General features: G+C 47.3%; 1 protein-coding gene across 1 annotated transcript in view; it reads left to right on the top strand.

Moving 5' to 3' along the window:
- Window positions 1–16913, top strand: part of SH2D6 (SH2 domain containing 6) — a 63365-nt gene extending 46452 nt beyond the window's left edge. The window contains exons 10-14 of the mRNA XM_083179809.1: window positions 1285–1312; window positions 6696–6727; window positions 12027–12110; window positions 13770–13925; window positions 16156–16913. Coding sequence (XP_083035935.1) covers window positions 1285–1312; window positions 6696–6727; window positions 12027–12110; window positions 13770–13925; window positions 16156–16272 — 417 coding nt within the window. The 3' untranslated portion in view covers window positions 16273–16913. The remainder of the gene's footprint in view (window positions 1–1284; window positions 1313–6695; window positions 6728–12026; window positions 12111–13769; window positions 13926–16155) is intronic.
- Window positions 16914–22566: the final 5653 nt, after the last annotated feature.

Consider the following 22566-nt stretch of genomic DNA (forward strand, 5'->3'; position numbering starts at 1 on the left):
TTTTGGGAGATAAAGTCTCCTGAGTTTCTGGTAAATAAGATACCCAAGTATCTGAATTTTTCCACCCTCTTTAACTGTCCTACAGGCACTAGGCTCATTGCACCCTCAATTCCCAGCTGGATATAGTTGGATTTATCCCAGTTCATTGAGAGGCCGGAATATCCCCCAAACTCTTGTATGAGTTGCATTACCACCGATAAGTCCCCAAACTAGAAATTCTTAAATGAATAAAAGAGTAGTAAATGGAAGGATACTGGTGGTACAGTAGAATGGACATTAAAATGATGTATCAATGTTTCTACCATGTACACTTCACAGTGTATACTCAAAACTAGTCTGTATGGTTCCTAGGTGTGTACATTGAAATACGTTATGTGGAGTAAGGTACCTACACACTCACACACACATGGGGGGGGGGTCATTCTAATTTACACGCTCCCCTGCGTGCATGCCCAGGGGAGCGATGTTCAGAGTCTGTGCATGCGTATTTTTGCTCACGTGCAGACACTTGGCGCGAGCGGGCACGGCAAACAGCAAGTTCACACTGCACATAGCAGTGTGGGCGCGGGGCAGCGGCAAGGGGTCACGCTCATGGGCGTTACCATGAAAACACTGGGTGTTCCCATTGGAAATGGGCCAGTGAACACGAGTGCGGGGAGCGGACTTCCTGCACAGGGCACTCGCAAATGTAAGACGCCATAGAGGTGCCTTATTTACATGCTCTTTCTGTATTGCATGCAATGTAAAATCAGGCCCATAAAGAATCAACATGACTGGGGCAGGGACTGATGTGAACATTCAAACATTCTCTGTAAAGTGCTGCGGAATATGTGCTATATAAATAACTGTTTGCACACTTTGTTTTGCATGTTATACATGGCCCTTTTTATTGTGTTGATCCAGCAATCAGCGGACTTTCCCGTCGGGGAATCGACAAAAATAACAGATTTAAGGCCAGATGCTCTAAGATTCAAAAGTGATAAAGTGGAGAGTGATAAACAGCCAGCCAATCAGCTCCCACCTGCCATGTCACAGACTGTGTTTGAAAAATGTCAGGCAGGAGCTGATTGGCTGGCTGTTTATCACTCTCCCTTTTATCACATTTGAAGCTTAGTGCATCAGGCGCACAATTCTCAGACTCGCTGCTCCCGATTTCTTGGTAGCGATCAGCAACTCAAGGATTTACAACATGTTGCACTGCCCAATACCTGCCTGATGTATGGGCCTCTTATAAATCTGAATGGTTCCCAATATAACTGTTTGCACTTGTCTTCCTCCCGGCAGGCCAGATCAGACAATGATACGGCTACAGGTAAGTGCACACAAACCACATTTGTATATGAGGGTTTTCTTATGAGAAGTCTCTGGATGAGCGGTAGGAAATATAGCCCCAGGTTGTAGTCTGCTCTAGCTAGGCACTAACCAGCATCATTGTTCATCTGTAGTTGAGATGAACAACACGAGCAGTTGAGAAAGGGGAAGCGGTCATCTATTAGAATGAACTTAGGTCTACAGTCATTAGGTCGACCCCACTAGGTCGACTGGCAGGAAGGTCGACCTGACTTAAGGTCGACATGGGCCAAGGTCGACATGACTTAAGGTCGAATTTGCATAAAGGTCGACATGAGGAAGGTCGACTGGTCATAAGGTCGACATGGGTTTTTCACTGTTTTTTGAGCCGACATGTGCCGACAGGCGGTATTTCATGCCCTACCATCCACTAGGGCGTGGTGGGAGAATAAAATAGTGTGCCGAGCGCAGCGAGGCACCGTGCCCGAAGCATTGCGAGTGAAGCGAGCGATGCGAGGGTCCGATTCTCATTGCCAACTGTGTCCGTGTCGACATTCGGATAAAAAATCAGTGAAAAACCCATGTCGACCTTATGACCAGTCGACCTTCCTCATGTCGACCTTTATGCAAATTCAACCTTAAGTCATGTCGACCTTGGCCCATGTCGACCTTAAGTCAGGTCGACCTTCCTGCCAGTCGACCTAGTGGGGTCGACCTAATGACTGTAGACCTAAGTTCATTCTGACAGATGTACCGCTTCCTGAGAAAGTGTATAGTAGAATACGTCATCATGCATCAGCAGATAGTGTATGAGAATACCAATAATCATAACCGCATACCTCCCAACTATGTTCATTCTTGTATCGGGACCTGCTGCGCCTGTGTATGTGGCCTCAGTTTAAGGGGAGTGTCCTAGCGCCAAAACTCCCCTTTTATTCATTTTGGGGGCTTTCCGAACAGCCTTGCAGAACAGCGGTGATCACGGTCTATTCCAGCCGTCCTGCAGTGGACACTGCAACCCGCAAGTGGGACAGCGGGACAGCGTCCAATTAGCGGGAATGTCCTGCTGTAATTGGGGCAGTTGGGAGATATGTAACTAGCTACTAATAGCCAAGTGACCAAAAAAAAATCAGATTCTAAAATATAAAAAGTAAATAAATGAAAACAACAAAAGCACAGGCCATATTACTCATTGGGCCAAATGTAATAGGGTGAGAGTTTCAGAAAGTGAGAGATTTTGGGAGAGTTTTCCCATTTTTCTTAAAGCAGCACTCAATTACATGGCAAAATCAACCTGGCTTTGCCATGTAATTGATGGCTGCTTTAAAAAAATGGGAAAACTCTCCCAAAATCTCTCACTTTCTGAAACTCTCACCCTATTACATTTGGCCCATTGTTTTTCCCATCCGTACTTACTCAGTCCTACTGAGGTTATTTTGGTACCAGGATTTCAGGGAGACAAAAAAAAATGTTTTTGGGGAAGATTGATCAATTATGGGAGAGATAAAGTACCAACCAATTAGCTTCTGTCATTTTACAGGCTGTGCTAGAAAAAATACAGTTAAGCCAGATGCACGCTATCCAAGTACCAGACCAATCAGCTGAGAATTGGCTGATGGACCCAATAACCATAGGCTCATGCAATGGTCATATTGGGAGATTGCGATCTGGTACGCTGCATACACTACATTGTTCCCAACCTCCGAATCCTGGTTAGGTAGATCTGAAGATAGTACAAGTTAAGGATATGGGTAAACTCTGCGCTCAGTGTAAAAAGACCCCCTTTTTGAAGAAAAGTACACACTGAGCTAGACATTGTGTACTGGTAGTCTGGTACACACCAACCAACAAATGTTGTGTCAGATAGGAGCAACTATTGGATGAAAACTCACTATCGGATAGTGTGTAGCCAGCTTTAGAAGCTGATTAATTGCCGTGAGCAATTTCTCCTCTCAAAGATTTGATTTGATAATTCTCCCCCTTAGATACATCTGAGATGGTGTGCTTGTGGTCAGTGGCGGAACTTGTGGGCCCAGATGCAGAATAAATAGATGCATGATAAATAGGATCAATGGCTAATATGATCCTATCTATAATGCAAGATCCCTTATGTTTGAAGAAAAAAACACTGAGGACTCTGTGAAATAGGAAATGTCACGGTGTCATTCTTGTGATACATAGTAACACGTTAGATGTAGATAAAAGAGTAACAATGTTTCACCCTGTATTTGGTATTATGTGATCGTGATAAACTAATATTGGAAAGTCACTCTATTGAAAAATAGGTGCAAATAGAATAATGAGATGAAGAAGCCTCAGTTTGATATAATAGTGATCGCGAATTGCCGCTTGTAACAATGGCGCTTTTTAAATTGAATTATTAATGAGGGGATACATTCTTTTAGACATGGTGATGTTCCTGATAATATTATAAAAAGAGGTATTTATGAAGGAATGTCTTGTATTGGTGCGAATGGCATCATGAAAACTCTACAGGACTTATGCTCCTTTCAGACCGCACTTATGCTGCTTTCAGACCGCATAACTGGCTTTGACCCTGTATTTGGAAACGTTTCCAAAAACGGGTCTGCCAGATAAAACCCCTTTCACACCGCAGCACTTAAACGGTATATTACCGTTTAAGTGCCGAATTTTTGACACTGGCAGACCCGTTTTTGGAAACTTTCCAAATACAGGGTCAAAGCCAGTGCAGCCTTCAGCCCTCCCCTCCGTGCAGCTCCCCCCCCCCCTCGCGTGTCGACCGAGAGCATGTCGACGCCCCCCCGCGCATGTAGACGCCCCCCGCGCGTGTCGACGCCCCCCGCGCGTGTCGACGCCCCCCCCACCCCACCCCGCGTGTCGGCGCCCCCCCCCCGTGTCGACTTACCCCGTGCCGGTACCTCCGTTGTGGACTGCAGCTCAGTATGCTCGGAAAGCACTTATGAAAAAAGTGTCTTCCAGAAAATGGCTGCCCCATAGGAAACCCTGTTTAAAAAAACTGTCTTCCGTATGGGGGGCAGCCATTTTCTGAAAGACACTTTTTTCATAAGTGCTTTCCGAGCATACTGAGCTGCAGTGCCGGGAACCACAACGGAGATACCGGCACGGGGTAAGTCGACACGGGGGGGGGGGCGCCGACACGCGCGGGGGGGGTCGACACGCGGGGGGGCCGTCGACACGCGCGGGGGGGCGTCGACACGCGCGGGGGGGGGGCTCCAGTGCTGTGAATACTTAATGAGCGCTCATTAAGTATTCACTGTGCTGAATTTAGGACCCAGCTCATTGGCTGGGTCCTAAATACCGTTTCTGAGCCGATTTTTGCGCTAAAATACCGGTTCAGAAACGGGTAGGACCCTGCATTTTAACCGGTTAGAAAAAACGGCATTTTCTAACCGGTTAAGTGGGACTGGACCTTTCAGACCGCACACATTACCGTTTTAAAACGGTAAAAAAACGGCAATTTACCGTTTTAAAAGTGCGGTCTGAAAGGGGCATTATTAACCATTATATTGCCGTTTTTTTACCGTTTCAAAACGGTAATGTGTGCAGTCTGAAAGGTGCAGAGTGATTTTACCGTTTCCAAAAAATTGTTTTTTGGAAACGGTAAATATGGAGGGTCCTACCCGTTTCAGACCCGTTTATTTGGTGTCTAGAACGGGTCTGAAATGGTATCCCCCCCCCCCCAGCGCAGGGAAGGGAATGGTCGCGCGGGGGCAGAGGGTCCCTGCAAGTGTCCGGGGCAGTGATCTGCCCTGCCCAGGGTGAGAGCGGGGGCTTGTGCTAGTGCTGGCGCCAAGGAAGTGAGCGGGGAAGGGCGGCTGTCTGCCCTGACTCACCATCAGCCTGTTGGTTCCGGAGCGGGGCAGCAGCGGAGTGCGGGCATCAGGAGCCCTATGTGGATGTCCCGCTGCCCCCTGGGGGGGTGTTGTGGTGGTGTGGGTACCGCTTTTCACTATGATCGGAGAGACACAGGCAGCAGCAGCAGCGCAGGGTGTGCTGATGATGAGACTGACAGAGAGCAGCCAGCAGACGGAGAGTGCTGCTGATGGAGAGCGGGCAGTGGGGCGCATGGTGAGGTGATCCCCCCCCCCCCCTGCCCGCTCTCCATCAGCACCGCTGGCTGCTCTCTTTCCCTCTCATCATCAGCACACCCTGCGCTGCTGCTGCCTGTGTCTCTCCGATCATAGTGAAAAGCAGTACCCACCCCCCCCTCCAGAGGGTGAGGAGGAGGCAGCGGGACATCCACATCGGGCTCCCGCTGCCCGCACTCCGCTGCTGCCCCGCTCCGGAACCTACAGGCTGACGGCGAGTCAGGGCAGACAGCCGCCCGTCCCCGCTCACCTCCTCGGCACCAGCAGTAGCAGCAGCCCCTGTGAAAAGCGCCGCCCCCTCCCCCTCTCTGGGCAGCGCAGGGAATCGGGTGAAGATTCCTCTTGTGCCCAGCATGCCGCCGCCCCCCAGCTCCGTGTGAGGGCGCATGATGGGCAGTGATCGGCGGGGGGGGCTGGATGGACGGGGGAGCCGAGGAGGTGAGCGGGGACAGGCGGCTCATGCTGGGCTGCGAGGGGGGGGGGGGTGTGGACGCTGCTGCCCGGGGGTTCTGGGGGGGGACACCTGTATACTGGTCCCAGCGCTGGAGGGGATTAGATGGACGGGGTATAATTCTTGTACTATGCATCACACAAGCCAGGCCCTCTGAAGAAGTCTTGATGACGAAACGAGTTTGGGGCATGGCTGTGTGATGCAACTTGCTTCATACTACTAACTGGCTGGCGGCTTTCCATCACAGCCGGAGGAGAGGGGCATCGGTGCACGGTGGTGTTCGTGGAGAACGCCCGGCATGGCATGTTGGTCCCGGAGTCCTGCTGAGGAGAACTACTGCTATGATAGATAGATAGATAGATACTTAGAAAGATAACTATATCTATCTATCTATATGGCTAAATCCTCCTCACCTCTGAGGTGAAGTACCGCCAGTGACCACTAGAGGCCACTTGATAGACCAAGTTACTCCTTAACAGAAAGTGAATACAAAATGATCTGTTTCAAACTTTCTGTACATGGAGAGAGGGAGCCATGAAGACAGAGATTGGAGGTAGAAGCAGATATGGACTAAGACATCATTTTGATGGGCTTTTAACTAGTAAATAAATAATTTTGGCATAGCCATCACCCCCAAGTATGAACAGCAGATGCAGCCCTCATAGACTGATGAGGATTATAATGATGATCGATGAAGATTTTTGTGTCAAATACATATCTGTAAAAATGTATTGTGTTTTTATTACTGTGATCAACAACACACTGTATAAAATGAATTATTTCATTTAAAAGAAAATACTTTTATAACTGCATACTACAATACAGTATATATCTAAATCAGATGAACTGTTGCTTTCCTGCAGGCAGCGGTGGTAATTCCAGTAACCGCTCGGCGGTGAGTATGTACATGTGAGGAATATGATATTGTATGATATTGTTTTTTAGGTGTGAGCCCAACCTGTACCATGTCACTAAAGGCCCCATAAGTTGGACCTGATTGACTGTGACCTTCCCCCGCAGCTTCCCCGGAGTGCTACATGAGATTTGTTAACTTGATTTTTACATGCAATTCAGTCCAATAAATTGAATAGATTTATCTGGCAAAATTGCATGTGTACAGATGGGAGGTCCTAGGGGATGCCAAGAGTGTCCTTGGCTGTGTTGTGAACAAATGTTGGAATTAATTATAATAAATACTATCTAGTTGCCCTCATCGGGATACAGTCATTGGGTCACCAGAAAGTAGGTCGAACTTTATGGTGCCGAACTTCTTATGACATCATTTAAATAAATATATAAATAATTAAACAGCCACAATGTACTTACCGACTGCTCTGCTCGCTGTGCTCTGAAATGGCTGTGGCCTGCGGCTGCCTCCTGCTGTGTGGGTAGGACAGATCAGCAAATCACTCCCAGGGGGGGCGGGCACTAAATTGCAAGCTGGGAAAAATGTCCCCCAATGTGTACATGTCTGACCAGATGAGATAGATCCTATGTGCAGGAGGATCAATCTCTTGGATCAGATCTGATGTGCACACAAGCATGCATCAGGTCCTTGTCAGTCACCATCAGATTATTGGCCCTATCTGTCTGAATTGGGTCAAATCTGACAAAATCTCACAAGATTCCCAATTCCCCTTTCCCGTGAATTAGTAAAATTTCACATGTGTATGGGGGCCTTTACACCGTAAACTCAATACTAGTGGCAGTGCTTACATCCAAAATTTCTGTAGAAGGAGAAGTGCAGTGCACACCATGACCATGTGGTGGCAGTGTTACTGTTTGGACTGTGGAGAGCTATCTTGCTGGCCTCTGATGGATGCTATGGCTGCCACACTGTCATATTCATGTACTGTAGGTAGAATATGGCTTCCATACACAGAAAAGAATTCGGATGACATCAGAAGCCCAGTATTAGAAGGTGGTTAGTTACTGTGGCATGCACACCTTAGTTTAGTACCAGTGTTTAGTGCCTTGGTTTAGTCATTGGGTACTTGTTTCCTAGCACCGCGCCCATCAGGGTTAATCGCATACCTTAAGTTAAGGTACTTAAGGTATGCGATCAACGCAATGGACGCGATTTTCTGTCAATTACCAGGCTTTATTGCCGGCAAAGAGAAAATCGCGTTGATCGCGTCCATCGCATGCCATTATAATGGCATGCGATGCGAGCGACGCGATTTTCTCATAGAGATCAATGTTAAATGAGCTGTCAAAGGCAAAATCGTGTTGATCGCGTCGATCGCATGCCATTATAATGGCATGCGATGCGTTTGACACGATAAACGCGATTTAACATAGGGAACAATGTGAAATGGGCCAATGTGCCCGTTTTTTGATTGTATATGCCCCCTTATGGGTATTAAGTATGGTAAATGGTCCCCCCTTGTTAACGCCAGCCCACTATTGACGCCAACCCGAAGCGTGGCGAGCGCAGCGAGCCCGTGAGGGGCGGCGGTACGTGTCCTCCGACCTTTTCATAACCCCACTATCCACGTCGGCGTGGAGTTGATTTTATAAAGTGTGGCGCGCGCAGCGTGCCACCGAGCCCAAAGCGTGGCGAGGGGCCGCGTAATACCTGTGAAGTTATGCACGTCCCCTTGCGGCGTTCGCCACGCTTCGGGCTCGGTGGCTCGCTGCGCTCGCCACACTTTATAAACTCAACTCCACGCCGACGTGGATAGTGGGGTTATGAAAAGGTCCGAGGACGCGTACCGCTGCGCTCGCCACGCTTCGGGTTGGCGTTCTTCGTGGGGTGGCGTTAACAATGGGGGACCATTTCACCCATGAGGGGGGGTATGCAATTAAAATTGGGGTTTCCGGGACTTTTAACATTGGGCCCAATGGTAAAATGGTCTCAGGGACCATTTTACATTGATTCCGATGTAAAAATCGCCTCGATCGCGTCGCATGCGATTTGGTTGCATGCGATGCGATCAACGCAATTTTTTTGGTCCCGATGCTTAAGATAACAATCGCCGTGCTAGGAAACAAGTACCAGTCATTGTATATTGCACACACTCTGGGGCTCATTCTCAGTGAAACATCTTTTCGAATATGCAAATAGTGCATTAAGTATACAGCAAAAGAGCAGATATGTATCTCCGCATTTTGTGTCTCAGAGTCTGATGGTTGTTCACCAGATCTGGCTTTGCGTGAAATGTGTTTCAAGGTGGGAAATAGGAGATGACAATGCGATTGCACTAAGCTGTTCTGTCTTTTGAGCGCATTGTGGAATATAGCTTGAGGTCCGTGCCACTCTGAGTGGTTTCTATGGGGAAGGGAAGCCGGTTTCATACAAATCTCTTGCACCCAGTATGGGACTGGTGCCAATACTTGAGTTGCCCATTGTGACTGTGGAGTCAGTCAGCAGTTCAGCTCCCTAATTGTAGTCTCATTGATCCAATACATTAGCCCTAGAGAATCTACCATCAGCATAAGCTAGTAAATATGGCATCCGGGCCATAGGTGCAGAATTTTTGTGGGTGCTCAAGGGCTTGAGCACCCACGGAAATTGATGAGCACCCACGGGCCTGAGTCCCTCTGCTGGGCCGCCGTATTACCGTGCTAATTTGCGGCTGCAGCACCCGCATCGCCGGACCTGCCGCCTGGGAAACAGTATGCCGGGATAGCGGGAAGAGTGTATTCCGTCCGCGGAGTAATTCGCGGATGTGGGGCGGGCCAGCCTGTGTGTGCTCTGTGTGTGCTGTGTGGCGCTGGCGTCTGATGTCAGACGCTGGTGCTGCATACCGCGCACTGACTGAGTAGCTCAGCATCGACCCATCTGCCCATGTCCCACCGCACTCCCCCTCCCTCATAGCCAGCACAGGTACTGTGGGGGAATTTATGTACCTGCACTGTGGGGGGCATTTATATATTTGGCACTGCTGCCGTAATTTGAATATTGGAGACAACTGTGCTGTGTAATATAAATTGGTAATATTTTTGTGGCCACGCCCCTTCCCCATGAAGCCACTCCCCTATATTTTTTACTTAAGCACCCTCCAGCAAAACATAAATCGGCACCTATGTTTCAGGTATCACACCAAAACCGCCATTTTCTCCACTTTTACAATACAATCTGAACCCACGACCCCCTGACGGCCGGATCCCCTCACTGCACTCTGAGTGGATGTGTACGCTTAGCTATTCGCTCGCAAGCGCCCTCACAGAGGAGAAATCATTTCATGGCTTTTCCTCAGTTAGCAGCAGAAAGGTGGCCCAGGACTTACTTTTCTGCTGCACGTTGTTGTCTGAGTTGGGAGCAGGTGCTGATGTCATGTGATGTCATCCACCCACCCTGAGCATGCCTGCGTCCTCTGGGGGAATGCCTGCGTTCTCTGGGGCCCGCCCTGCATTTCTATGGGCACGCCCACCGTTTCATGCCCATGAAACGCTGGTTGTCCACCCCGGTACACCCCCTGCATGGGACGGGGAAGAATTCAGACCTGTGCGAGCATCCCCCAATTCCAATTTGAAGCTGCAGTTTTTCTCCTGTGCAGAACTGTGTTCTACTCTGGCAAACTTATAGGTGAGTGGAGGAGGGGCTTATCCTAGCTCAGATCTAAGGGGCCGATTCTGGTTCACACGTAGTGAAACGAATTCGGCCCCGGCCCCTGCACATTTCTGCGCATGTGCAAAGCCCGACTGCGAACGGCTGTGGTGAGTTGCTCATTAGCCGGGCAGTTCGCAGAGGGGAGGGAGTGGCGGTTGCAGACGGGGGCGGTGACAGTGCTGGGCCATGGGAACGCCCATCGATTGTGGGAGGAAACCAGAGTACCTGGAGGAAACCCACGCAAGCACGGGGAGAATACACAAACTCCTCACAGTTAGTGCCAGGTTGGAAATCGAAGCCATGACCTCGGCGCTGTGAGTTTGCACTTCTAGCATCTTATAGTGCTCCTGTATGGAGAGTTGTTTTCATTTTGAAATGCAGCTGGCCTCTATCGAATCAGGCGTATTAAATGAATCAATCAACATGTATATAGTTATCCGGCACATGGACTTAAAAACACAAAGACAGTACATTATAAAATTGGGTTTAATATGAAGGAGAGTCACAATAAGTTAAATATAGTGTAAAATGAAATAGCAAATAATTTTCATAAACTAAAAAGAGTTAAAACAGAAACTGATAAACAACGTATTTTCATGGAATCTTTGCCAGACTGGCGAGAAGGTGGATAGCTTATCAGTAGTAACAGTAGTTTTAAACAGGTTTTTTTTTTAATCCTCACCTCCCATTACTTTTAATTGTCAAAATACTTATTATTATTATTATTATTATTATTATTATTATTATATGACATTTGATGTAGCTCATTCTCCGGATTATGATTATACAGAGGGGTCCTTTCACATACTTATTTGATGAAAACATGCTTATCTGTAGTTCGGGTTCCTGTGCTATTTTTACACCACCCACTTTTGGTGAGCCACTTTCTCCCAGTATAAACAAGTCAGTAGGCTGCTGAAGTATATTGTATGCCACAGTTATGTGGGGTACACACCAGGACGATATGGCCCAAAACGAGCCAATTTAAATGCAATCTCGACCGTTTGTATGTAAATCGGCCATGTTTTGGGCAATTTCGCTGCCTTTTTGATGCAATCCCGATCAGATGCGCGGCCCCGCTGGTCGGTCAGTCTTTTCTGAGATCCTGCAAACAAACAAAGATGTGAGTGTCCCCTCCGATGGCGCCTGAAAACAAATGAGGAAAAGGAGTACAACCCTGTAAATAAGGGAGCGGTCCTCATCTCCCAATTTCGAAAGCTGAATGGACAATGCCACACAAATACCGTAGGTTTCTCCTGATGAGGTAGCGTATCCTCTTCTCCAATAAGCGAACACACAATGCAGTACTGTCCCTCCTCAGTAATGATACCAGTGGAAATCCCAAGATGTTGACTCCAATGGGTACCCTATGTCTGGGTGACGAGTGCAGTACTTTCAGATGGAACTTTTATCTATGCCTCAGTCTCTCTGGCTTCTCACACAGCTGGGCAGTGCGCATAAGAACACCCGACCTGACCCGGGGGATTGTCCCTGTCCCGCTTGTCACTGTGCCCACCACAGACCCCGCTCTGGCTCTGTCATAATCATAGTTGTGCAATAAAAATACATCATTTAATCATGTAAATGATCAAAATAGATAGAAAGCCATTTCCCTTTACCAATATTGTGCTGTATACAGGATATGGGATTGATGAGCAAATCTTGGTATGGAGGAAAAATCGAGCGCAAAGAAGCAGAGAAAGCGCTGAGCAAAATTAATAAGGTACGGATTAATAATTAAGAGATTAGTGTAACCACACACTGAGATTACTGCCAAGGACTCACACATTTTAGTTCACTGACCCCAACAGCCTTTAATAACTCCACCTTTTTCCCATTACACTGCTTACCCATTGCTAAACAGCGGGGACCTTAAGTTATCACACTGGGGTCTATTCATGAGGCAGTGAAGAGTAGAGAAGTGTGCCAGTGGAGAAGTTACCATGGCAACCAGTCAGCCTTAAAGAAACCTTTATCAAGTGCATATAGCAGCTGGTTGGTTTCCATGGCACTCTTCTCCACTCTTTTCACTGCTTCATGTATGATAAACTGACTATTTTTAGTTATATAGCGACACTAGTTTATTACTAACTACCCAACTTGCATTAACCATCACCAAATACCACTCTGACAAAACATATTATTATTATATACTTTTGATTCTGATATAATATATTGGTTCTTGTATTTGCTTTGATAGGTCAAATCCCTTATATTGCTTCAGCGTAGCAGTGTTTAGTCCTGTTTGCCTATGTCTCTATTCCTTAGCCATACTTTACTAATGTATTATACTTCGGAGAGAGATTCAATATCAGCCAACCCGCTCCTAACTGTCATGTTACAGACTGTGTTTAAAAAATTACAATCAGGAGCTGGTTGGTTGGTACTTTATATTTCTTCAAGGCTTAGTACATAGACCCCACCTATACAAACAGTCATTTCTTGTGACTACACACTATAACATGTTCTGATTTATACCCCTTTCACAACACCCTCAAATTTACAGGGTTAAGGGCGCGATGTATTAACATACATTGCTGCCCCTCGGCTAGAATCACAGTGCGGTGATGGAGCCCCCCCGCGATACCTGTAATGTGGTGTGCTGGTCTCCGTCACCTCTGGGCTCTGCGGTGGTGCCCGGCATTTCCTCCTCCCCCCTGCAGCAGGAAGGACATCCCCAGCTGTGACATGCTGCTGGGGGAGAAGCAGAAGCACAGAGTGGGGTAGGAGTTGGAGGACGGTGGGCAGCGGGCGGCGATAGAAGCCCATAGGCTTCTATAGGGTATCACCACCCAAAGGTGGCTATACCCTGCCCTGTGATGCCACGGCGGGCGGGTAATAGTACATTTGAAAATGCGGTAAAACGAGGGTTTTACCGCAGTTTCGTCTTAGTACATCCTGCCCTAAAGTTTTTCAACATGGGAATTTGCTGAAAACCTGGGTTTTTCTTTGGTGTGAAAGGGTCAACACGGGTCTTAAATCCTGGCATTTCAACCCTGCTCTTGACCAGGGTCAGAGTGCCGGGATTAAGACCTATTTTGACCCTTTCACACCACAGAAAAACCCGGGTTTTTCAGAAAATTCCTGTGTTGAAAAGCTTTAACCTGGTAATTTGCGGGTGGTGTGAATTGTAGCCAGGCTGCAACCGCAAAATGACGTGGCACTCAAAAATGCCAGGTGGCCGGTGTGAAAGGGGTATTCGGGGATTTGCAGCCAAACTTGACCTGCATTGAGATGTATTTTGTCTTAGCTGCCACAAATACCCAATAATTGCTCTGATAACCCAGCAGCAATACCCTTGTCTCACCTTCATTTGCTGCAGAAACCTCCAGGTCAGGTTTCCAGCCTTCCTCCTAATAACTTACGTATATGCTCTCTGTAGGACGGCTGCTTCTTGGTGCGCATGAGCACAGCACATAGTAATCTGCAGCCATATACCCTGGTTGTGCTCTACAATGATCACATTTTCAACATCCCCATACGAGCTGTGGGCAACCGTGGATATTCATTGGGGAAAGAGGGCAAGCGGAACGAGGAGGTGAGTGACCAGGATGGTTTTGTGCCATAATCACATGGGTGGGCCTTCTGTCTCCTGCTAGAAACAATCATGTCTATACAGAGATACAGTCGTGAGTGTTCCTTTGTGAAGAAATGGTAGTGAAATGCAGATTAGGTTATTACATGCCAGGTAGTATGGCAGTACAGGTTCCAGTGCGGTAAAAAGTCTGGTGTGCCAAAGAAAATGAATCTCAGTTACAAAGTGCACTTGGTTTGGCAGGCCATTTTTACAATTGTGGGATTCAAGGGAATGGCCTCCTGAGGACGGGACACGCTGGAAACTGTTTAGAAGCTGTCCCTCAGCAGGTGGGCGGGCATGGCAGGGGGCAGGTGCTGCGCAGCATGACCACTAACATCACACTGCGGAGCCACTTATGCTTACCGGGCAGCACATGAGCCAAGCGCTGCTGTTGCTCAGCACTGCCCGGCAGAAAGAGATCAAATGCGCATGCACATTTCCATCCCGAAATCCCAGGATTGGGGGCTCCACTCCCAGGATGGAGAACCTGGCCAAAAATGCCCTTAATCTCAGGATCTTGCAGATCTTGATCCCACGATTGTCATCCCTATATGGTACTGATAGCCCTTGATCAGGTGTCCAATGATGTTCCTCCAGATCTACGAACAGTTCATGTTTTCCAGGCCACCTGTGGATCTGTAGAATGTATCAGAAATGAATGCAGCACATGTTTTAAAAAGTTAGTAAAGGCTGCACCTGTTCACCAGCTAGGTGGTCTGGAAAACATGAACTGTTGGTAGGTCTCGAGGACCCGCTTGGCCAGCCCTGCCCTTGGGCATAGGTGCACTGGAGATTCCGCAACAAAATAAACATATAACGAGGATTTGTGGAAGTCACAAAATCTGAGAAGACAACTGGTCAGGCCACATCAGTAGCCCCGCCTCTTAATAATAGAAAACCTACCAGTAATCTCCTTAGATATCACTAAGTTTCACCTGTATTACTGGGCACTTTAAAGGTAAGGGGTGAGCCCCTCTCTTTGCCAGCTGAGCAAGTCTTTTTTGCAGTAATCTCTACATATTAACCCTCTGTGCCCCTCTGTCGCAGAATTAGGTTTTGCTTTTGGACTGCACTGTAGACCTTGGTCACCAGTGCATACCTCCCAACATGACCCTCTCCAGGAGGGACACAATGCTCTGCTCCTGGACTTTCTTCTTAATGTATGATTACCTTCATCTGTGTTGAACAGGTTAATCAATATGAAAGGTGCTTCAACACAGGTGATGGCAATCATACATTAAGAGGGAAGTTCAGGAACAGAGCAATGTGTCCCTCCTGGAGAGGGTCATGTTGGGAGGTATGCAGTGTCCCTACTCCATACTTACCAAGGAGCACCTCACTGCACCAGACTGACGCCATCAGCTGATGCAAGTGTCAGCCCTTCTGCAAACACCACCAACTTGCTCAGCTAACCCACGTGCTTTGGCAGAATGTCAGTACACCAGCATAAATCTAGAATCTAGAAGCACAGCATCTCTATGTGAGCTTAAACACTGTGCTTCAGCCAGGCATTGTAAATGAGCCCCAAATATTACTTTTAGTTGCTTTCAATCTGTAGCACATATTAACTCTGAGCGCTGCCCCCTGTTATTAACGTCTCATTAATGGAGGACGCGTCCCAGATGTTAATAGGGATGTGCTAGTACCTGCATGTGTGACAGGTGGTTGTGTAATATCTGTTATGTTACATAAACAGATTATACAACAGTAAAGATCTCATACATAACAACATATTTTGCCTTGTTGTACGTTTTACCATCCTTTACTGCAGTGGTCCTCAACCACGGTCCTCAAGGCACACCAACAGTTAAGGTTTTATGGCTATCCCTGCTTATTCACAGATGGTATAATCAAGCTGACCGAGGTAAAAATTAAGTCACCTGTGCCTAAGCATGGATAGCCGTAATACATGGACTGTTGATATGCCTTGAGGACCGCGGTTGAGGACCACTGCTTTACTGAACACAGCTTCACATAGTGTGTAGCTGTACACAACACTACTCCTATATATGCCATATTAGATAAAACTGTTGTCTCTATTTTCATTTTTATCCATTTGCTTGACATCTTAGCATCAATATGTACAGACACTTCTATTGTTCTCCGTGACTTTCCTCTTCTCTTTCTCCAACTTCAGTTCCATAATTTGTTGTCTGCTCATCACCTCTGATGCTGGTTCCTATTTCCCCAGGTGTTCCCTAGTGTTGTCCAACTGATTGAGCATTACCAGTGTGAGCAGTTGTACCTGGTGAATCGCCAAACATTGGAAAGAGAGTCCACTGCCCTGCTGTACCCGGCTCTTCTGTGATGTCACACATGTACTGTGTTATGTCCCCATAATCATAGCAGCACGACTGTACTCCTAACCATAGCACAGTGATATCATATCGAGCAATCATTAGTACACTGTGACAGTACCTTATTCTTTCAACTGCATTGATATTGGATGAAGTGATGCAAGTGGCTGTGGTGTGTATATATATATATATAGAAGAGGGCACCAGAGCCAGCACAGTGTGGTGTATTCAATGATTTCTGCAAGCTGTGATCCCTGGCAAGTTGAATATGTTGAGCAGCCGGCGCAGTGGTTAAACGGCGAGGATTGCTTGTTTTCGGCAATCCCCGTTTAACCCCCTCGCCGGCTGCATTGAATACACCCCAGAGTGTAAAGTAGGGCTGTCTACCTGACCCTCTCCATGAGGGAGAAAATGCTCTGCTCCTGGGCTTCCCTCGTAATGTATGATTGTCATCACCTGTGGTGAAACACCTTTACCTTGCTCCCAACATGTGCTGGCAATCATACATTACCAGGGGAGTCCAGGGACAGAGGTGGGCAACCCTGGTGTAACGGTTAGTGCTGATCCATGAAGAAGATATATCTATATCGATATCTATACATATATATATATATATATATCTATATTAGGGTTACCACCTAGTACCTTTAATTCCGGACACATGTTAATTATACAGGTTCTGTGGCAGTTTAAAATCAGGTGAAGTGGAGTCTTGAAGTCAGCCAGCCACAGAACCTGTGTAATTAATATGTGTCCAGAATTAAAGGAGCTAGGTGGTAACCCTAATCTATATATATATATTGCATAACGTGTCAGTGTGCTCCCAGTCCTTTTTCAATATACTGTGTATGTGTGTGTCAGTGTGCCCCTGGTCCCTGGACGTCAATGCTACCATCCCTACAGCTCCGTACACACAGAGCAATATGATTGCTGGCAATATATAGCATACCTCCCAACATGACCCCTCCAGGAGGGACACAACGCGCTGTTTCTGGACTGCCCTGTGAATATATGATTGCCATCACCTGTTTTCAACAGGTTAATGGATAAGAAAGGTGTTTCCACGCAGGTGATGGCAATCATTAATTAAAAGGGAAGTCCAGGAACAGAGCAATGTGTCCCTCCTGGAGGGGGTCATGTTGGGGGGTATGATATTGCTCAGTGTCTCTTTTTCATCAGTGACCAGAGATAGTCACTGATGAAAAGGAGATACTGACGGGGAGGCCGCAGGGGGACACAGCTGTTTGCCAGGAAGCCGCCGGGGGAAGCTGCTGGTCGCAGGAGCATGCAGGAGAGTGTGTGACACTGTGTGTGTGTGTTGGGAGAAAAATATTTTGCTATGGGGCCCAGACAGTTCTAGTTATGCCCCGGTCTATAGAGCAAGTTTTAGAGACTGTAGTTCTTCTTTAGCCCACATGGGGGCATGACTATATTATTTTCTGCCTGCTTGCTGGCCACATTAGGATACATTGGAAAATTAATTGTTAAGCACATTCAATTTCAAATATAAGTACACCCAGAGGCAAGATTTAATTTAGAAGAACTGGGACAGGTTGTATAATCAGATCCTACATTACTTGCAATTTTTACTACTTGCTACTAATCAACACAATTTAGATTATCTCAATGTGAACCTGGTGGATAAGGATGTGATTCTGTTTTAGAAGTATAGCAAAGCAAAAAAACAAACAAACAAACAAGTAACTCATACTTGCCTACCTGACCCTCTCCATGCGGGAGAAAATGCTCTGTTCCTGGACTTCCCTGGTAATGTATGATTGCCATCACCTGTGGTGAAACACCTTTACCTAGCTCCCCACAGGTGCTGGCAATCATACATTACCAGGGAAGTCCAGAAACAGAGCATTTTCTCCTGCATGGAGAGGGTCAGGTAGGCAAGTATGAAGTAACTGTGCACCTGGGCAAAACCATGCTGCACTGAAGGGGGGACAGATGATGTCCGCACCACAAAAAAGCAAAGGAAAAAAATTCCAACCAACAACAATTAATAGTTTTTTAAAATGAGACCCCACAGTTTTTGAGATAAAGGCCTCTACCAAACGGTTGAGAAATCCTTTTATGATAAACTTTTTTTTTTGGTGCGGACCTCAAAGGGTTTTAAGGTGTGGTGTTTCCAAACCGAAATCTAAATTGCAGCTATGAAGCTATACCATTTGTGGGCTACATTCAAAAGAAGCCAGTATTTAGCCTGCGCAGAAATAAACATAAATGTATTTGCTCCCCATGCTGTGCAACATGGTTTGTTCCAGATATGAGCATCTACTGGATTCATAAAAAGCTAAAATATAGAACTCATAGATAAGACAATTATATTGTGTGATATTCCTGCATGCATACTTTGAAATGATGTTAACTAATATAACCTGTAAATAATAAAAAATATTTAAGATTTGCTCCTGCATACTAAAATACAATTATTCCCACAATATCACTGTGATGTGGGTCTATCCACTAAGGCGCACATGCCAACTCTCACTGACTGTCAGGGAGACTTACCTACATTATGCAGGGTTGCCTACCTGACCCTCCCCCCCACAGGGAGAAAATGCTCTGCTCCTGGACTTCCGTGGTAATGTATGATTGCCATCAAATGTGGCATACTTGCCTACCCTCCCGCTTTTAGCGGGAGGCTCCCGGATTTTACAGGAGCCTCCCGCTGCCCCGCAAGCCGGCTCTATCCTCCTGGTTTTTGGGACCCCCTCCCTAGAGAGACAGACTGCGCATGCGCACATCACAGCCGGCCACCGCAAGTAACGGTGGCCGAGCTGAGAGGTAGTCACTCTAGTGCGGCTGATCAGCGGGAGTAGGAGAGAGTGAGACTGACAGCAGCCAGGGCTCTGCACGGCTGAGGCTGGCCCCGCCCACCACACTCAGAGCAGCAGCAGCAGCCAGGCTCCGTGTCTCAGGAGCAAGCCCTGCTCCTGCCTCCTCCTTCCTGCTCCTATGGGCGGTATTCAATGAGCCTGATTCGCCATGTTTTTATGGCGAATTTGTGCTGTTTGGCGAATTTTTGACAAAAATGGTGAATCACCCTATTCAATGACCACATGGCGAATACATTTGAAGGTTTTTTTGGCCATGATTCACCGAGTAGGAATCGCTATCTTTTTATGGAGAAGTGGAATGTGAACTTTTAAAATAAAGTGTTTTGTTTTTTACATTTGGTGTCAAAAAATCAGGAATTTTATTCTGAGGAGGGGCATGCTACTTTTATTCATGTGCTGTAAGCACATGAATATATATTTAATTTAAAAAAAAATATATATATATTTTTTTTTTTTTACACAGCAGCCGGAACCGAGCCGCTCATTACATATTCATATATTCACTGCACCCGATCATTACGATCGGGTATAGTGAATATACACTCCCCTGCTGGCACCCCCGGGGGGCAGCCTGTGCTGCCTGGCACCCGGGGAGCCCACCTGCCCCCCACAAACGTTCTGGGCCAGGCAGAGAGACTTCCATCTCTCTGCCTGGCACCGTCCTCAGGCTCCCTGCGGCATTCGCCGCAGGAGCTCATATTCGCCAGTCAGGGGCAGCGAGCCACTGACACATTGAATACCGGAGCCCGCTGGCTCCGGAACGTGGCGAATGTGCATCGAATCCTAAAAAGGATTCGCTGCACCTCGCAGGTATTCACATTGAATACCGCCCTATGTCTGCCTTCGGAGAGCTCAGCTGCCTGCTCCACTTCACTGCCGGGTCCCTGCACTTCCACAGGAGGGAGAACACAGCCAGGTGAGATCTGTATCTCCTGGGGCAAAGGGTGGGCTGTATAAAAGGTGTATGTGTGTGTGTTATTTAGGAGTTGGCTGTGTGTAATTTAAAACAGAGGTTTTAATGGCTTTAATATGATTTTTTTTGGGGGGGGAGGGAGGGGTGTATAATGTATTACTGTGTAATGGTGTGGTGTGTGTGTGTGTAATAGCAGTGTGTGTGTGCTGGTTGTAATATGGGATGCTGTGTATAATTGAATATTATGTGTGTTATGTGGCAGTGTGTGTATGGGAGAGCTGTGTGTAATGCAGGGCTAGACAAACCCCGGGGCCAAGTCGCCATGGTGACCAGACCCTGCTGGTGACCAGATTTGCCAGGCATCTGATCACGCTGGGCAGAGTGGTGGTTTGTGTTAATGCAACAGCCGGGCAGAGTGGGGGACAATCCACCTGATTCCACCTGGCTCCGGCTGTGTCAGATCAAGTCCGCAGTGTGGAGATGGCTTGCGACCAATCGGAGCTCGCGCTTCGGGAGCCAAGCAGGAGCTACAGTGGTGGCTCCTGACTGGCTGTCGGACCACAAGCTCCAATTGGAACTAAAGTTTTGAAATAGCCACGACGCGGACCTGATCTAATACAGCCGGAGCCAGGTGGATTGTCCTACTCTGCCCAGCTTTTGTCATTACCGTGCATTGTAACGGTGGGGAGGGAGAGAGAGGGAAGAGGAGGAGGGGTAATCCCTCATGGCAAATAGCATGTTACCCCTGGCAAAGAGTATGCAACCCCTGGCAAAGAGCATGTTACCCCTGGCATCAAGCAAGTTGTATAATATGTAATAGGTGTGTAGCATGTATAATAGGCATTGCGGTGTAATTTTTTCCGTGCCTCCGGCGCGCACTATCACGGTTTTTTACTTGTTTAGTTCCCACACTTTCATCCTGGCTCCTACATTTTTCAACATTTGCCAAGCCCTGGTGTAATAGCATGTATGTACTGGGTGTAATATGGGGGAATGTGTGTAATGTAATATAGTGGTGTGTACTGACTGCAATATGAGGGGAGGGTTGTGGGGTAGATGTGTGTAATGCATACTTATATATGTATAGGCAGCAAAAGAGGCATAAGTTGTCTTTCACATGTTTAGTGCAGTGTGACAAGGAAGCAACATCCGTAATTGAATCAGGCCCAAAGTGGTCCCGAGTTTTCTTCTGCCACTGCACGAAAACCCCATAGTGGCCATAGGTGCGCCCATAGGTAAAGTTAGACATGCCCTCTGGGCGGAGCATGACACACCCTCTCAGCGACACGTTGCGTTATTTTAGCAGCTCAAATCTCCCTGAAATTAGTTTTCAAAAGTAGGCAAGTATGACCTGTGGGGAGCTAGGTAATTGATAAGAAAGATGTTTCACCACAGGTGATGGCAATCATACATTACCAGGAAGTCCAGGAACAGAGCATTTTGTCCCTGAAGGAGAGGGTCAGGTAGGCAATCCTGACATTATGTAGCTGTTATGTAATCAATCGTTAATCTACATAAGTATAATTGAATGATGTGTGTGTGTATGGATGTGCCACGATAACTCTGGAACACTTTAACTAATCGTCTACAAACTTTGCACACTACCTTCTCATCTTAAGGGACAATCTAATTTCGAAAATGGGTTTAATTGGACCACGCCTTAAGGGTGCTGTCATAAGGGTCCATGTTATTTCTGTTGTTTTCATGCATTGTGATATGTTGGAAAGCTTATGACTTTCAGAATACAACCAGCACCGCTGAACTCGCGGCTGTGTCCCGGTAAAAAGGGGGCATAACCAATGGGAGGGGCATGGCCATTGGGAGGGTGCACTGCCACACCCTTAATTTGCAGGAGGTGCTGGCTGTGTGCCTCTCTCAGCTGCCTCTCTCACACAATCACTGAGTAGCCTGTGCTGAGTGGGGGGAAAGAGGCTGTGCCCAGTCTCTGCACTCTCCCCTCTTGATGGCACTGAATACAACACAATAACCAGACTCCCATAAGTGGACCTTTAACCCCTTGTGTGGTGGGTTTTCTTTGGGCAGGACAAACCTACCTGGGCAGGTTTGTCCAGCCCAGAAATACTCACCACAGAAGTGGCAGCCACTGTCTTCTGCAGCAGCCCCTGATCCCCTGGGGCTGGTGCTGCCTTGGAAGAGCTCGGGAGCACTTGGGTGTTCGGGCATACCACCGAAGGGGTTAACGGACTATAAGGGTCCATTAAATAAAAAATATTTAACTTTACAAAACTTTTGAGAATTGCATAAGCATAAACTTAAGACTAGTGTGTGTGTGTGTATATTTCACTTTTTGTACTGTTGTGGAACTACAAGTTCCAGCGGTCCCTTTAATGCCCTGCATGCTGGGAGTTGAGGTTCTCGTGGTGCAGGCTTGCTGGGACTCATAACTCCACAGCAATACACAATAGCTTTGTCTATTATTTACACAAATATCAGCCCGGTGCCCACTGCCCAGGGGCACCGGGGACAGCCCCAGGTTTTATCATAGGCAGGTAAATTCTGGAGGGGGGGCCTTCATTGGGGGGTCC

Source organism: Crinia signifera, chromosome 4 (genome assembly GCF_055691185.1).
Source record: "Crinia signifera chromosome 4, ASM5569118v1, whole genome shotgun sequence".
Classification (NCBI taxonomy): domain Eukaryota; kingdom Metazoa; phylum Chordata; class Amphibia; order Anura; family Myobatrachidae; genus Crinia; species Crinia signifera.